General features: G+C 38.9%; 1 protein-coding gene across 1 annotated transcript in view; it reads left to right on the plus strand.

The window, feature by feature from the left end:
• Positions 1-18,638, plus strand: part of BICC1 (BicC family RNA binding protein 1) — a gene marked incomplete at its 5' end in the record, with an annotated part of 124,064 nt that overhangs the window by 87,842 nt on the left and 17,584 nt on the right. The window contains 3 exons of the mRNA XM_060126941.1: positions 10,446-10,611; positions 13,711-13,750; positions 14,126-14,280. Coding sequence (XP_059982924.1) covers positions 10,446-10,611; positions 13,711-13,750; positions 14,126-14,280 — 361 coding nt within the window. The remainder of the gene's footprint in view (positions 1-10,445; positions 10,612-13,710; positions 13,751-14,125; positions 14,281-18,638) is intronic.

An 18,638-nucleotide genomic window follows, 5' to 3' on the forward strand; every position in this document is an offset into this window, starting at 1 on the left:
ACTCCCTTGTTCAGCTAAAAGAGAATCAAAGGCTATTCTATTATCAAGAACAAATTTGGGGGCTTCCCTGGCGGCGCAGTGGTTGAGAGTCTGCCTGCCGATGCAGGGGACACGGGTTCGTGCCCCAGTCCGGGAAGATCCCACATGCCGCGGAGCGGCTGGGCCCGTGAGCCATGGCCGCTGAGCCTGTGCGTCCGGAGCCTGTGCGGTGCGTCCGGAGCCTGTGCCCCGCAACGGGAGGGGCCACAACAGTGAGAGGCCCGTGCAAAAAAAAAAAAAAAGGAACAACTTTGGCCAGAGAATCTAAGGAATTCTGTTGGGCAGCTACTATCTTGTTAGATTTTGCAGTATTTTCAAGAGTTAAGGAGAGATTCCTGATTATAGTTTCATTTACATTTACTCTTAACCCTGGGAGTAGGGCCCTGCTATGGAATGTGAATCCTGAACCATGAAAGCCTCCTGGACTTTTCTAACTCTGCAATATAAATTCAGGGGAGTCGTCCAATGAAGTGTCTCAGTTTGTTTGTAAATAGTTAGGGACACAGTTAGATAACTCGAGGCATTGCCCTGTTATGCGCCAGCCATCTAGGCACCCATATGCCTGAGGAGAACGATAACCACCACAGACAAAGATAAATACTGTTGGGGCACAAACCACTCCCACTAAAGTGGTGCTGTTCATGGATTCACTTGCAGGGATTGTTGCATTTGCCCATTCAAGCCATGAGTCATTTAAGTTTTCAGTGCATTTGGGAAGTAAATCTCCTAACCTGAAATAAAAAGTTCTAAATTACAGAGGTCACCTCCCTTAGCAATGGCCTGAGAGATTCAGATGACTGTATTATCTTTCTGGATCAATGCTAGACAGAGTAAAGGAAAGAAAAAGAGAAGAAAAAGGTTTCATATTTAATTAAAATGTGAAGTCTTGATCTGGGGTGTCAGGAGGAAGCAGTCTGCCTCAGTGTCAGCTACTTCTCCAACTAGTCAGTTTGATTTTGAGGTCTCCAGCTGGTTGTACAGGACCAGATGTCAGGTGGGGACTTCTTCAGCTGTGAGATGTGTACCTAAGTCTCTGAAATTTGGCTGCCATCTTAAGTAGTGAAGAGGATCTGGTATAGTCCCTTCCAAGGAGACTCAAGGACCGTCTTTGTTCTTAGTGATTCCAAATCAGAAGGGTGGGAGAAAATTGGAAACATAAGTTTGGAGAATTGTGGCTAGTTATTTGAAGGGAACTAGAAGAATTCAGGATCCAGTCCAGTTTACAGGAATATAAAAAAACCTCAAAATTAATAGCACTAGAATCTAATATCGACAAAAGTACAAACATTTTTCTCTCTACAGTTACTTCCATTTTTTTAAAACAAAAGATAATTGCAGTTAAACTAATTTGTTTGCTTTAAAATTGGCTTATTTACATAAGTGCAGCAAGAATAGTGATTGTATTGTATGAGTACTTTTTAAAACTGCTTTGCAGGAACTTTTTTCATAAGGAATCTCAGATTGAACTCTTAAAAGCCTCTGAGGCCAGAAAGCCAAGCCAAGGACTCGCCATCAGATTTTACCTACAATACCTATAGTTTGGGTGAATTCCTCTCTTCATAAGGTCCCCAAAATAACCTGAAGTTCCTGGGCCTGCCAGGAAATGACCTTCCTTACTCACTGGGTAAGGCTGCCAGGAACCCTGTAATCAGAGTACCAGGCCAATCTTTTTCAAGGGGCTTTATTGGCTTTATTAAGTTAACCTTAGTTCCTTAAAGCTGTCAGATCATATCTGAGTCTGTGTACGTCTCTCTCAAATATGACATTTCAGTCAAAGCTTTGGTAATATAGCCAGTGTTTCCAATGTGTTCTGTTACAAGGAGAACAGGTTCTTATTGACCTTTGCAAATAACTAACTGTATTGCTGTGCAAAGAATACAGAAGAGTTTCCAAAGAGTTTCTGGAGGGATCAGGTAGGGAGAAAAGTAAATGTTTCGTCTTTGTTTACAAAGGTATACTTTACCAAATTGCTGTAAGTCATCGATAACTTAGGAAAAAAGGTTTCCTTAAATCTGGAAAAACAAAACATTAAGGATCTAGCAATTTTTCAAACAAAAAAAAATAATTAAAAAATTATAATCATTCTCCTCAGTTCATTTAGTCCCATGTACAATAATTGATATTTGTTCTGCTTGAATCCACTTCAGTTTTATGACCTTTATGTTATCAGAAACATGCACTTGTTAAAATCCTTCCCATGAATCTCCTTGAAGATGAAACACTTTTGTAAGAACACTTTTGCAGAAGCATCTAAGACAGTAAGTCTCTGTAAATGACAAAGACTTAAAAATGCCCATTGTTCAGGATCTGATGAGATTTCATTTGATAAAGAAATGTAGTTATTTCTGTGATATACACCAGTTTACGTTAATATTAATTATGACTGATAACATTATACCTGGACATATCACATCTCTAGGAATTTCACACAGCTCTGGAACACTTATATACCTATACAAATACAAAATAGAGAGGGCTTAGTATTACTTTTATTTGACAATACTTCCCATGTAATTTAACACATCAAAGAAGCCTAATTAGTTTAAAATCTCTCCTTTTATAAGAAGAGGGAACAAATCTTTTGAGATGTGTCCCAGGAGCCCTCTGGAAAATCCCAAAGTTAGTTTGAGGTCAGAAAGATTTCATTTGGGATTTGATTTGGGGGAAGTTTGTCAAAAATATCAAAAGGTTTAAAAACACTTGGTCAAATAGGATCATAGGTCACTGTGAAACAACATTTACTTATCCATTTAACCAAAGTGACAATTGAAGACCACACAGGCAAATATAGAAAGTTAAATAGTTGTTATAGGAAATTATTTTGGTAAAGCACAAAATACTTGCTTTCTAGGCAGATTACTTAAAGGTAAATAACAACCTTTTACAATCTCTTACTAAGAGCAGACCAGTAATTCAAAATCACTTATTCTTTTAACAGAGAGAAAATCAATTCTGATTTTGCACTGATGTACTGTTGATATTAAAACTCATTTTTTTCCCACTTAAATTCATTCTAATTTTAGCCTGCTTGACCACACATAAAATTCCTTTCCCAAGATTCCTTTCCCACAAAACTTCTACAGTTTGGTCTTATGTTTTCTTCTTTCCCATTCTGCAGTAACCAGTCTCACTTCAGGACAAAATTAGTTTTATTTTCATCAACAAAAATTCCTCTCCATTCCTCATACCTTCTTTTACTGAAAACACACATCCTACTTTCCTTGAATATGGAAATGTTTCCTTATTATTTCTAGTAACTTTAATTATATATATATACATATATATATTATAAACATATTTATATAATATATATTTAATTTTTAACCCTAAACAACCTTTTTAGTGAAAAGAAGTAAACAATTGTGTGACTTGACAACTTAATATTTTTTACAATGTCTAGAAACATATGCTTTTCCATAGTAAATTTCTCAGTGTGGCACAAAACACGTTTATTAATGTATCCAAATATCTTTAGTTTCTCTGTAAAAAAATAAAAAGGCCCAAAGTGGTAAACCTGTGTTCAGTAATTAATGTTTTAGTATTTTATCTTACTTGGAAATGATCTGGATATTCAATGACAATCCATCATTTACTTTAATTTAGCAAAACTTTGGTTTAGGTTACCAAAAAGATTTTAGAGAAACTATTTTAAAAGTTTACTGAAAGGGCTTCCCTGGTGGCGCAGTGGTTGGGCGTCCGCCTGACGATGCAGGGGACACGGGTTCGTGCCCCGGTCTGGGAAGATCCCACATGCCACAGAGCGCCTGGGCTTGTGAGCCATGGCTGCTGAGCCTGCGCGTCCGGAGCCTGTGCTCTGCAACAGGAGAGGCCACAACAGTGAGAGGCCCGCGTACCACAGGAAAAAAAAAAAAAAAAAAAGTTTACTGAAAAACTTTTATCCCACTTAACATCTGTAGTAATCCCCTTTTTTCTGTTGGGGATAAGTTCCAAGACTCTCAGTGGATGCCTGAAACCATGGATAGTCCTGAATTCCTGTGTATACTATGGTTTTTCCTATACATATATACCTATGATAAAATTTAATTAGAGATTAACAACAATAACTAATGAACAATTATAACAATATATTATAATAATGTGGTATCTCTCTCTCACTTTCCCTCTCTCTCTAAATGTCTTATTGTACTGTACTCACCCTTCCTCTTCTTGTGATGATGTGAGATGATTAAAATGCCTATGTGATGAACTGAAGTGAGGTGAGTGATGTAGGCATCGTGATGTAGTGGTAGGCTGCTGTTGACCTTCTGATGATATATCAGATGGAGGATCTGATCCTGGATCATTGAGCTATGATGATGTTGATGGTTGGGGAATTCCACGATGGGGTGGAGTGGGGTGGCAAGAAATTTCATCACACTACTCAGAACAGCAAACAATTTAAAACGTATGACTTATTTATTTCTGGCATTTTTCATTTAATATTTTCAGACTGAGGTTGACTGTGGGTAACTGAAACCATGGAAAGTGAATCCACAGATAAAGGGGGACTACTGGATTCAATTTACTTAATTTATATAAGTACTTAATTTTTTAAAGCCACTTACATAGAGCTCTTTTACAAATTAATTTTGGCAATACCATCCGGAGGTGGAAAATTCAATATATCTGCAACACATACATAGACACACATAAACTGACAGTCATAAACAGAGACCTTTTGGGTTCCATTTTTTAATTACTGCTGTGAATTAGGTACAGTAATACAAAATTTCACTCGTTATAAAAAAAAAAAAGTTGGATTTAAGTTGTTTTCTGGTAGATGGAATAAGTTAAGTTTACCTGCTCAGACGGCTGAAGATTTTTACTGTATTTGTGGGGAAGACACTTAAAAATTTTTTTGTCCACCTAAGTTTCAAATGACCTTTTCCCTTTTGTTCATCTTCTGATAAGAATTACCTCTCTAAAAAAAAAAAAAGAAAGAAAAAAAAGAATTACCTCCCTAAAGTTTGTAGAACATTTACATCTCAAAGGTACAGGGAAAGAATGCAAGTTCCTCCAAGGACTTTGGTTTCTTCCTATAAGGCCAGAATTTCTACAATACTTATAAGCCTTCTGAATAGGGGAGGTTTTAGGATTGGTAAAAAGAATAGGTGGACTTTGAACTGCCTCTACAGCTAGTTTCTAGTTTTGCAAAGATTTGTAAGATAAGGACAGTTGCTCTCAATTCCTCAAAGAATTGGGTTGCAGCCTAAATGACATTATAGTTTGAGCCACCCATCCAACTACATTATCCTTAATCTGCTTTTTTTTTTTTTTTTTTTTTTTTTTTTTAAATATCAGGGAGAAGATTTCTAACTAAGGTGGGAACCACAAGATTTCTGTGTTCTGGATTTAGAGCTGTTTGCCTTTGGAATGTTTTAGTAAATCCTTTCACAGAGCCTTTAGAGGGTTTTTCTTCCCCTCTGAGTGCATAGTTTAATTTTAGTTTAAGGGAGGAGACGTAAAAAAAAATTCCCATCAGCCTCTGAATATCAGCTTCCAATTTTTGACCAACTATTGACTGCAGAGCTACTTAAAAAAAAATATTTTAACTATCTTGTCAGTTTTCGGTGTGGACAAGCAGTAAATATTTCTGGCAGTATTGAACAACCCCTTAGACTTAAGAGGTATTCCAGAAGAGGGTGCCAAAAATATTTTATTTTCCTCTCTTTATTGGGTACTACAGACAGAGACCCAGGAGAGCTGACTCTGGTAAGAATTTTCTCCCTTCGTGGGCTTCTGCCAGTTTTCCCAGGATCCCACCTATAGGCTCCAAGTGAGGTTTAAAATAGAGGGTGTAGCTCTAGTATCTACCAGAATTTGGCAAGGTTTTTCATGAATTTTAATTTAGTTTCCCTTAGCTGTTTAAGGGAATAATGTAGCAGTTTATAAGAAAATCCCTCAGAATCTCATCAATTCTGGGAGGAGCTCATTCAGGGGCCCTCCTTTGAGGGTAGATATGAGGGTGTCTATTGATGCTGAAAAGTCAGCCTCTGTGCACCAGTGCTGAAGCGAATCTTGGAGACAGAGTGTGGGGTGAAGTAGAAGAGAACAGCTTTATTGCTTTGCCGAGCAAAGGGGGCCACAGCGGGCTTGTGCCCTGAAAACCTGTGTGTCCTAACCTGGGAGGATTTGGTGAGGACTGTTATAGCAGTGGTTCAAGGGTGGGGTTGCTGATAGGTGCAGGGTGTGTGTGGGGCCTCCACTCCTTTAATCTGGCCTCAGGTGGTCTCCTGATGAGCTTTTCTGGTTCTCAAGGCTGTCAAACCGTGAGTTTCTGTCTGGAATGAGGATTGCTTCATCAGGCAGTTTGTCTTCCAGTTGTTGGAGTCTTTAGTTCCGTAGAAGAGCTCAAAGATGTTCCGTGTGTCCCTTGATGCAGAATCAGCACCCTGCCCGGAGGCTGCACTATTGTTTCTTGACTGCTCCTCCCTTGTCTCTGTATCCCCTCCCTTCCCTAATTAGCAGCTGTTCCAATCTGCCCTTTGGAACCCAGGGAAGGTCATAGAGGCTGGAGTCTATTCCCTGCAAACAAGAAACAGGGGACACAGAAAGTCTTCCACGCCCAGGAGCCCCACAGGGTCCCAGTGGTTTCACTGCATGACCACTAACCTGTCAGACATTTGTTTGTGATCTTCTAGTCTCTTCAGAGTGGAAAGGAAATTTAGACAGGATTACTGGAGTGAGTACTCATATAAAAGAGGATAGGGAGTTCCCTCGTGGTTAGGACTCTGTGCCCTCACTGCTGAGGGCCTGGGGTTTGATCCCTGGTTGGGGAACTAAAATCCCACATGTGCAGCATGGCCAAAAAAAAAAGAGGATAGAGGGGAGCAGTAGTAGTTATGTCAGTCTTATTGTCTCTTGTTTTAGGTACCTCTTGTGTCTTTAATTTTTCATTAGCCTTTTTGCAATGAATCTTTCATTGAAGCTATTTTGGAATTTTGAAGCCTTTTGGAGTTTTCTGCATTCCAATTAAAATAGCTATACCATTTTTTTTGAGGGGGGGAGTGGGGAGTCCTTGCTTTTAAGTGCACTTCTTAAATGATCTTATATAATTGGAACATTACTCATAATGGCCATTCTAATTGTAGGTCATCTTTAGTAACACTTTGCCATTTTTATAGATAATTATAGCTTCCAGGACCATAGTTCTTAGATGTAAAATAAGCAAGTGTACCAGAAGGTGGAGTGCTTAACTCTTTGAATTTTAAGGATCCCATTTCTTTCAGCTAAGCCGTTTTGGGTTTGGGGGAGCCAGATCAATATCTAAGAAGGATGTGCTGTGGGCCTGGGGATTGTGTGGTATTTTACAGTGAACCTTGTTTCACGGAAATCTTCTTGAGGTTGGTGGATGACCTAGTGTCAAGCTAACCTGTTCCATGACCAGCTTATTTGAACATGGGAGTCCTTTGAGTTAGGTGGAGAGTACTTTATCAGCTTTTAAGTGCCTCACCCATGCCCACGAATTTTTGTGGCTTTTTGGCTTCTGAGATTCCTATTAGTGGTAGCTTTTATCTACAGAAAACAAGATAAACACACACATGCACCTTAACAAATTGGCAGTAACCAAAGGATTTTGCTGTGTCCCAGCCAGGTAAAGGTCTCGTGTATACCACCAACAATTCCTGCCATGGGACCTTGGCCTGGGGAAAGAATTGAACCAACAGACCTCAACAAATGGAGACTGAGGACTAGGGGCTCCACGTACATGGAGAACTGATAGTTCCCACATGGATCTTGGGACAGAATCAAGGCCTGGGGGTTTCCACCAATTAATTGACTATTGTGGTCTGAAATAAAGGCTAAGGGCTTGAGCTCCCGGCAGAATCATCTGCCGGATCCAGCTGACCTGCCCTGTATTGGAAAGCCAATTAGATTGGGAGCTCAGTGCAAAGAGAGCAGAGCTCAGAACTGAGAGGAAGTTACCTACAGTCCTCAGAAGCAGTGAGAGAGACAGAGAACTCAAAAGGGTTTGCAGGTGCCACACCTGTGTTTCTCATTCCCAGAGTTACTGGAAGTCTCCTTCAGTCCTATTACTGCCATCAAATCTGTTTAAAAAAAAAAATTCAACTGGGTAAGTTTAAAGATAAAATTTACTTTATTCAACAATTCATGAATCGGCAGAATCCCATCTACCAATAGAAAGGAGCTCCAAAATGCTGCAGAAAAGAAAACGTTTTAAAAGGAGAAAAAAGGAGGGACAAGGAAGTCATAAAGAAAAGAAAGGATTATTTCAGGCAAGGTTACCTTCCTTTGGGAGAAGGCAGCGGTCTGTCTGGTGGGTTACCTCACTAGTGTTGGCCAGGAAATTCCAGACAGGACTGGTTAAGATTACATTCCTAGGAGAGGCTGCAACTGCAGTTAGGTTAGGTATCAAGTCTTGGTTTGTTGATGTGGGGTTTAGCACAAGCGACTCCATTTTAGGCCTGCTGTCTCCTTTTTTAGTGCCCTTAAATCTTCTCTGTCACCTCCCCCCTTCCTTTAGCTGGTTGGGTTTATTTCTGGATTCCCTAAACCATCTCTTTTGCTCTGAAACTTTAGCATTCTCTCTGCTCTTCAGTAATCAGCAGGGCAATTTTAACTCTCCGATTTTTGCTGTAAGAAATTTTCTTAGTGTGAATTCTCCTTCATTTGGCTTTGAATTTCCAGCTTAAACTATGGCTCCCTTGTTCCAAGGTAGTGAATTGTTCACTTTGGTAATAAATACTTGGCAGTATCATGATTTTACTTATTACAAATCACAGTGAGTATGAATGCATATGTTATATTAAATATAATTCTCTCTTACCATAGCACCATTAGGGATAACAAATGTGTTATCCTTACTTCTTCCATTTATTTTATTTTTTTCAAATAGGCAGTCTATTCACATTTTAAAAACGCAAAACAGTGGAATGCTTCTACATCGAAAGGTTTTGTTCCCATCCACTTCATCTACCCAATTTCCTCTACTGTCTTTTATATCGTTACAGAATAGAGTGTGTTTAGGCAAATATAACATATATATTTTTTTAACTAAAAAATTGATTTTATTGAAGTATAGTTGATTTCCAGTGTTGTGTTAATATATATTATTTCCTCTTTTTTTCAGCAAAACCTGTTTTGCTTTTATAAAAAGCAAAATCTGTTTTACTTTTATAAACTCTTTGATTAACTACCATTGTTCCCATTTTGTCCAAATCTGCTTTACTTGTGTTTTTCTTAACATGATACTAATACACCAAATTAACATTATTTATTATAGGTTAGAGAAATGATTTTGTTTTCCCTCTGTGTTGATGCATTTGAAGTATATACCTGTTCCTTTCATCACTAAATGTGTTCATTGAGTGTGTAAGTGTGAACTGATTATCTCCATCTGAATTAAGCGGCAACCTCCGGAATGGTCTCCCTGTCTCCAGTCTCTTATCAGCTCTATCAATCCTTTATTTTGTTCCAGTAATTTTTGTCACACTCTGGCTTTGAAACCACCAGTGACTGCACACTTCCTTTCCCTTGCTTATGCTGTTCCCTCTGAGTTGCTGTTACACAATGGCGAACCTGCAGATGCCCTTTAAATTCCAGGTCAATCGCCTGTGTGAAGCCTCTCTGAACTTTTGTCAAACAAAGTTCTTTGCTGCTCCTTTTGTATTCTAATAGTCCTTTCTAAATTCCTCTGAATTCCCCTGGTACAACTGAAGAGTGAATGATAAAAGGAAGAATGTGTGAGCAAATCAGCTCTTTGACTAATACTGTTTGTTATGTCTGTTTTACTTGAGCCTAACATGCCGTTGGATGTGAACTTGAGGTGCGTGTATAGGGCATTATAAATTCTTACAATTCAGATAATTGCCCCCCATTTTAAGAAGCACTTTCGTGTTCTTTCCCTGCACCCTGAACAGATGTTAAAGAATACCTGCTGCCTTTATCATAGCAGATTTGTTAGCAATATCATGTATATTGCACACAAAAGAACTGGATCATCTGCATGCCTTCCGACTGACTCAGTTTGTTTAGACTGTGTAAACGTGGGTCAGGGATATCTCCTTGATGTATGTAAATTAGAAATCTTGTCTGTATGTCTGTTTCATATGTACTGCATACAGTGTATCATACATGCTATATTTAATGTGTGTGAATATAGATCATGAAATAGTTTCGGCACCATCTCTAGAGTCAGAAAGTCTGGGTTCAAATCCCAGCTCTACCATTTACCAGAGGTATGACCTTGGACAAGGTACTCCCCTCATCTGAAAACTAGGGATAATAAGACTGCCTTCCTCATAGCAGTACCGTGAGGATTAAATGAGATAATACGTGTAAATGGTTGACAGTGGTAAACCTACATAGTCAATGTGGCACCTAGGAAATGTGTGCTACATTTGTATGTAATGGTGGAGTGTTCAATCCCAAACTCTCTTTCACAGCAGCACTGACAGGTTGCTCTCAGAGCCTGAGCTGAGTACTGCAGAAAGCCCTTTGGCTGACAAGAAGGCTCCAGGGAGTGAGCGTGCTGCAGAGAGGGCTGCCGCTGCCCAGCAGAACAACGAAAGGGCCCGCCTTGCCCCACGGCCATCATATGTCAACATGCAGGTAATGATAAAAAAAAAAAATGGACAAGTCATCCAAATGTAGGCTGCCTAGGTTGGGGAATGGGGAATTCAGTGAGCTTTTAGCAGTAGACCAGAAATTAAATTTAAATATATATGCAGTAGTTAGGAATTGGTTTCGTTATAAACATTAAAAATGAAATGCAGGGCTTCCCTGGTGGCGCAGTGGTTGAGAGTCCGCCTGCCGATGCAGGGGACACGGGTTCGTGCCCTGGTGCGGGAAGATCCCACATGCCGCGGAGTGGCTGGGCCCGTGAGCCATGGCCGCTGAGCCTGCGCGTCCGGAGCCTGTGCTCTGCAATGGGAGAGGCCACAACAGTGAGAGGCCCGTGTACTGCAAAAAAAAAAAAAAAAAATGAAATGCAGGATTTAGTTTGAGAAGTCTTTAAAATATAATATTAAAAGTGACATGGTCTATGTCACTGTGTCTTATGCAAATGACATTTTTCATCTGTTTAAAAAAAATGTAGATAAATATGAGAGCTGTTATTTCTAAGCATTTACTATCTCATGACATACTCTTGGATAAATAGATATAATATTCTTCTATCTGTGAAATGGAGAAGATAAATTTGGTGTTCCTTAGTTATAAAAATAACTAATGTAAAGCTTTAGTGTTTTGAAAGGAGATGCTAAATATTGATGGTTATGTTGGTTCACAGATTTTTATGATTATTTTGAACAATTTCCTCAGCAGGGATTTTCTCTGTATCCATTTTCAAAGTATTAGGCTAATTACTCAAAATAGACTATTGATCATGAAATTCAGAAATCTGATTTTCATATAGATCACAATAGGAAAGATAAGGATTTTGTGCTTTTAGAGATGCCTCTAAACATTTGATTTCAGTGTCTGAATTACTGGGTAGACTTACCTACTTTGTAGTAAGAGATTTATCATCTCCCTTCCCCCCACTTTCGAAAAAGGGAAAAACTTCACAAAATCCTAGAAATAAAGAAGTTGTCACAGCTATGTCAAAGAAATTAATTCATGGGACTAAATCATACTTCTGTAATTCCAGTGAAAACTACAGTACAATCCTGCTTGTCTGTTTTTCTAATCCTTTGCATTTGAACATTTTCAAGAGTTTTTAGATGAATGTTTTTTACAAAAGCCATAGCCTTTATAAAGTGCAAAGTTAGAAAAAAAGACATTTATTACATTTTCTCTGGCGGATTTATTTTCACTTATTATAAATTAAAGTTCTCTCATCTAAGAAGTATCAAATTCCTTTATGATCCCTTTATGGTTTTCATCCATCTTGTGATTCTCATCTTTTCCATCGGGTATATACCTATAGTGAACCACTTTCATGTTCCTTTCTTTTAGGATGGATGTAAATGTTCTTGGTGATAGAGTTTCAATTTAAATAGATGTATTTACGCCATTAGTGAAGAAGTGACTCTTACAATCACCAGGAAATCAATGATAATAGTTTGAAGACTTCCCTGATTGCTTTATAGCTGAAGATGATCTCTGTTTCCTGATCATTCTTGGACTTCTATATCTCCAGCTCTCTCTTTACACTTATCTCACTTTCTAATTTATTTTGTGGTTATTTTTCTTACTCACCCCTGCTAAGCCTCTCTATGATTTGAGGCTATAGATTATTTTTGATTCATTGTAATATTCTTACACAAAGTGCAGCACAGTCCCTTTAGCCAGAAGGCACTCAATAAATATTTACTGAACAAGTAACTTTAGCATCTCCCCACATCTTGCCCTTAGAAGTCATTGCAAGTTGATTTTAACTCCCAGAATCATTTTACGCCTAGGATTTCAAAAACATTATCAAACTGGCTTATCTAAAAATCTGACTCTCCCAATTTACTGCCATGTTCCTTCTGGCTGGTCTAGGTCAGCCTGTTTACTTTTATTATTTTGGCCTAATCATTTGTAGTATATTTCACTTTCAGAAGTATCCTGTTTCAGACCATAAATTATATGGACACCCTACATATGATGGTATAGTCCTCCTGGGAGGAAGGTCCAAAGAGCTCTTGCCCAGTGGGTTCTTGACCTATCTGATAGGCCTTTGAGACATTCTTTTTTTTTTTTTAACTTATTGAAGTATAGTTGATTTACAATATTGTGTTAGTTTCAGTTGTACAGCAAAGCGATTTTGGTTATACATATATGTATATATCTATATACTTTTTTAAAAATTCTTTTCCGTTACAGTTTATTACAAGAGACATTCTTAAATCAAGTCTAAGCCAGTTCCTGAATTGGCGAGTTGAGAACCCTGGGTTAGCATTTGAGATGTAGCTATATCTGGACTTCTTTCTTCAAAATGAGCTACCTTGGTCCCTATGTAGACCAGACTGTGTCATAGTCACTTACTCAATGTGAATGGGAAGAATAAATGGTGCCATCCTAGTCCTGTGCAATAAAAGATAACTAAGTTTTATTTTTTAAATTTAGGTTTATATTTTTATTTAGGTTTAATTTTACTGTACTGCTTAAGCATTCTGATAATGCATTATTTTGAAACTTAGCATAACTGTTATTAGGTTATTCACTATACGTTAGCATACATTGGTCCTGGTGTGTTAAATATTTCATAGTAAATAGGAATTTTTTTCTTTTTGAAGGAAAATTTCTAACTTTTGTCACTGTCATGACTTAAAGTTGGAAGTAGTACTTTATTATTATAATGAATTAGGTTTTTTTTGTTTTTTTTGTTTTTTTTGTTTTTTGCAGTACACGGGCCTCTCACTGTTGTGGCCTCTCCCGTTGCAGAGCACAGGCTCCGGACGCGCAGGCTCAGCGGCCATGGCTTACGGGCCCAGCCGCTCTGCGGCATGTGGGATCTTCCCGGACCGGGGCACGAACCCGCGTCCCCTGTATCAGCAGGCGGCCTCTCAACCACTGCGCCACCAGGGAAGCCCAATGAATTAGTTTTGAAAACATGTTTCAGTTTATCAGACTTGCATGGATTACTGTCACATTCTGGTGCAGAGCTGAGCGTTTGCCCCAGGCAGATTCATGGGCTGTAGTCAAAATCTTTTCATGAAGTATTGGCATAACATTTGGATAGACTGACAATAAAGATATTTTCTCTCTGTTTTTTTTTTTCAGGCATTTGACTATGAACAGAAAAAGTTATTAGCAACCAAAGGTATGTGACACGTTAATGATCTATACTTTGATTTTTTTTTCAGTAAACACATAAAAGGTTTTTCAGTGTTGATGTTGAACTGAGAAATTGGACCTTCATAAAAGGAATCCCAGAATGTTTACGTTCAAGTTGCACAAACTTTGTTGAGGTTGAGTAGATTAGCATTAGACCAATTAAGAAATAATGTATCATTTTAAAGTTTACCACTACTTTGTATAAAATGTTTTATGAGGATATATTAAGGCATTTTGTGTTAAGAAATAATATTCAGTGATAATTTCTTTACATATATCAAAGAAACAATACTCATCAACATCTTATTTAAGAAATTCATTAAAAATACCAAGCATTTGTTGTATGTTCTGTTTTCCAAAGCTATGTTAAAGAAACCGGTGGTGACGGAGGTCAGAACACCCACAAATACCTGGAGTGGCCTCGGGTTTTCTAAATCCATGCCCGCTGAAACTATCAAGGAGCTGAGAAGGGCCAACCATGTGTCCTATAAGCCCACAATGACAACCACTTTTGAGGTTTGTAGAGTCATGCCCTACCTATTCTTCCTGTCTGTTCTCTCAGCAGAAGAGAACAATCTTCTCTCCTCTCCCATTCTCTATTTATATAAGGACAATCTATTAATGGTGATTTGTTTTCATTTCTATTCCTGTAAACGTATTGCTATGAAATTGATACAATCCAATATATTATGATCTTTTATGCGTCTTCTCTCACAGTGGTTGATCAGCTGTGAAGGAGGTGTAAATTTGGATAAACTTGTTTTTGTTAGGGGGAGAGTGTCATAAATGATAGAGCAGGGCTGAGATTAAGCAAAGGACAGATGTAACATTCCATAAAAAATGTATAAAGAATCCCTTTATCCAAGGGTATCACTCGCAAGCCCACCATAGGAGGAAAAGGCAAGTATCCAACAACAAAAACAAGTTCTCAGATGTGAGTTAAAAATTCAGTGTGTTCAGATGTGCCAGGAACACAGCAGGAAGTATCACAAACGAGAGCTCCAAAAGGTTATGCTTCCTCGATGTTGGCTGTAGCTCAGAGTGAGACTGGGAAGCTGGTATCCTCACCACGTGGAGAAGAGATCCAGGGTTCCTTGCTTCTCAGCTAGGCTGTACGACTCACTCGGCAAGGCCTTTTCAGTTGGAGAGTGTCAGATTTTGGCTGTAAGCCTTTTGCGAGTGGGGTGGAGTTAGAGCACGTGCACACACACTACTGGTGAGGCTGTGCAAACTCAAACGTGGATGAAAATGATTAATCCAAGAATCACAGTGTTCAACCAGAACACTGTAGGCTGAAAAACAAATAGTGGTTAAGGGTTAGTCTAATAACTAGCATTTGTAGAGTGACCTTCTTTTCTCCACCCGTTTTCTTTGTAATAAATTAGAATGTTGATGAAAGGCAGAAGCAAACATGACATTTTTTCCTTTGTGTCTCTGAGTCAGTGAAAAAGAAAATACTATTGAAATACTAAAAAGAACAGTCTCCTGTGAATTTCATTGTCAGACTTAAAGTAGCAACCTAGCTGGCTGTATTTAAAGATTGAAGTTACTGTCAGCAGCTAGAATGTAGGAACCATTGTGAAAAATTTGAGGCTCTAGGAGGTACACCCCTCTTTCTGCCATTGTAGCTTTGAGAGAAAATAAATATCTCCTTTCACTGGCAGAGACCTTAAAACTGCTGTGCTAATTCTTAGGCTTCCACTGATGTATTGAATACTGCAGCCTTCCATTCTGCTCACCCTCACCTTTGGTGGAGTGGAGTGTTAGGTGGTTGATTGTGTTTCTGTAGTTTCAGAGATGAAATATTTCACTTTAGAAATGCTAATTCACTTCTCTTCTCAAAGACCAGTAGTGTGGCAGGTTGAAATGATGATCATTCTAATAACGTACTTGTCAGGTGCAGGGGCTGTGGGGCCTGACAGCTACCACCGACACATGTACAGCTTTGATGAGTGACTTCACACCTCTGAGCCCATTTCCTCATTGCAGTTGTTTCAGGATGATGTGGGAGAGGGCATCCAGTGCTCAGCGTGGTGTGCAGGAAGTTCTCAGCAATATTTAGCAGCTACTGTTATTTCCACTGAAGAACTTTACCCTGAAGAAAACCAAGAGCCTGATGAAAGATGTGTTCATATACATACATGAATGCTTATTGCTGGAAGTATTTCTGCACATTCAAACTAGATATGCGTTTTATATCCAAAGGAATACCTTAGAGTGTTACATGAACACATAATGTGCTAGTAATAATTATCAGATCACACTCATTTATTTTTTTGTGGGTTTATATGGTACATTTTCATCCACAAGCTTATTAGATACCTAGAAACTCCGAGTGAGGGAAAGGGGCCCAGATCAGTTAAGTGTCTTACTTGAGGTCACGGTAGTAGTTGTCAGAGAGAGGACTTGAATTCATTTTACAAAGTTTCTTTATACTCCTCTTCCTAATGGTTTAACTCAAGAGGGTACGTAGCAAGGCGATATATAAATGCTCTAGAGCCGTGTTATTGTACCTTAAAAGACATAAGAATCATGTGGGGCGCTTAAAAATGCAAATTCTTCCCCCAGGATCTCCACTCATCAGGGAGGGAGCCAGCAGGAACCAGTAATCCACATTTTCAGCCAAAGTCTAGTCTGTTTCTGACGCAGCCTCCCTTCTGGACACAGTGCTCTACAGGGACGTACCATAAGGGGGATGGCACAGAAACCATGTCAGAAGCTGAAAGACCCTTCTGCTCTGGCACTTGTCCAAGGACAAGTAGACCACTTTCTGTGGGCAGGAACGTGCGGGGTCCTGACTCAGGGGCTGAATCCCCTCCTGTGGCTTTTCTTTGCTTTGGCTTTCTTGGGCTAGCCTGTTCTACCTTCCTGGCTAATGTCTAACAGCTCATTCACATTGAAAGGTAGGGGAGAGGACGTAACCAGCGAGATCAGTGCAAGGGCATTCACCACGTTACCTGCTTTTATTCACGGTCCCTTTAAACACTGCTGATGATGAAATATAACCAAGCTGTCGTAGGGAATGGTTCTAGATTCTTCCAGGTGTGTAGGACTTGAACTTTTCTTCATGCATCCAAAAGCCATTGAAAGGAGGTGAAAGGGCCCTTACACAGCGTGATCTGATATTCTGAAGCAGCTGCTATCTGCAGGTGCCTGCCCTTCTCTTTATTCTGTTATAGCTCAGAGGGATTAAAAACTGGGCAATTAGTGAAGATTGTTTCTTTGGGTTAGAACACAGGGACAGGGTTGGGTTGAGAAGGACCTGGGGAAAAGTGAAGAGAACTTAAACAATTTTTATTAAAAGATGGACCACATCTCTGCTTGTAGCACTATTTTTAAATTGGAGGGTAGCTAGAAACACTCTTTTTCCTTAATCTTTTCCAAAGAAAAACAAAACCAAATAGACAAGTAGAATGCTGCTCTAGAGAAGCACACTTAGCCAGTAGGTCCTGATGGGTGAGGGCTGTTCGGTGTGTTGGGATCAAGGCACATGAGTTTCCTGCGCTGGGAAGCTTGCTTAAGGCAAGAAACCGAGGCTTTGAACAACTTGTTCAGATTTCTGAGAAGCCAGATTTGAGCAGTTGTTTCCAGTTTTAAGGAATTTTTGAGAAATTAGCCTTTTCCAAAGAGCTCCTTTAGAGAAGAAGTTAGGTAGCTTGAGGCTTATTTTTGTTTTCTTCAAGACTCAAAAGTATGACCCTATCCACTTGATGATATACTGGGACAGCAAAGGTCAAACAAAAGGCTACTTGACCTGCAATATTTTTGTCACATCAACAGAACTACAAAAGTTTGGGATTTTCCTTTTCTTTTTGCTAGTCATCTCTTAAAGGCATTAGGAATGGTTACATATTCTCTGGAGCAAATAAAACCTGCATTGGGAATCAAAAAATGGTTTTTAATTTTCCCAGCACTAAGAGTAATGAGGTTGTCTGGTTATTGTAAGTCTTACAGACATAAGAGTGGAGGTGAGCTGCTCTTCGTGATACTCTAGTTAGTAGATAACGAAGTAATAAATATCAAAAGATTATGTTTTACTTAATGTTTTTAGAAAACATCGTTTAGCCAGGTCTGATATAGCTGTGTGAACTAAATCAGCTTAGATCTCAGATGAGTGGTTTTTTTGTACTCAAAAATAGTTTAGATACGGAAGTTTTAAAATATATAGAAATACTACATAATAATTCATTAATGCTTCTGGTAATTACCAATTTTGAGCATGTTCTTATTTCCCTTGCTTCATGGGATAGGTTGAAGTATAATGTTAAAGATGGTTTTAATTGAAAAAGACCATTTATTTGGTCTTAGGAGCCTTCCTTTCCCTATGCCCCTTCCCACAGTTCAGCAAAGGGGATCCCATAGATGTACGAAAAGGTATCTGTGAGATCCAGTATTCTGCAAATATTTATTATTAAGGACCTTCTGTGTTTCAGACACAATTCTAGACACTAGAGATACAATGCTTGAATATAGATTCTTCCTTTCATGGACAGAGCTTTCTTTTTGGTGGGTAGAAAGAAATATGTAACAAGTTAACAAGAAGGCATTAAGGAATAAAAGTCCCTGATAAATGTGAAACAGAGGCTGCTTTATACTGGGTAGTCTTAGCTGGCTTTAATGAGCAGATGATGTTTAAGGTAAGACCTAGATGGCAAGAAAGGGCCAGCCTTGCGAAGATCTAGGAAAAGAGTATTAGGCCGGGGAAATAGCTGGCATTATCATCTTGAAGTCAGAACAGACTGGTAAGTTCATGGAGCAGAAGGTGGATGGGGAACGTTGAAGGTAAGGTTGGAGAGGGAGGCAGAGACTCAGTTACGGAGCACCTCAGCCCATGGTAAAGTACTAGAAAAGCATGGAAAGACTTTATACTTATG

The sequence above is a fragment of the Lagenorhynchus albirostris genome, chromosome 16, assembly GCF_949774975.1.
Source record: "Lagenorhynchus albirostris chromosome 16, mLagAlb1.1, whole genome shotgun sequence".
Lineage (NCBI taxonomy): Eukaryota > Metazoa > Chordata > Mammalia > Artiodactyla > Delphinidae > Lagenorhynchus > Lagenorhynchus albirostris.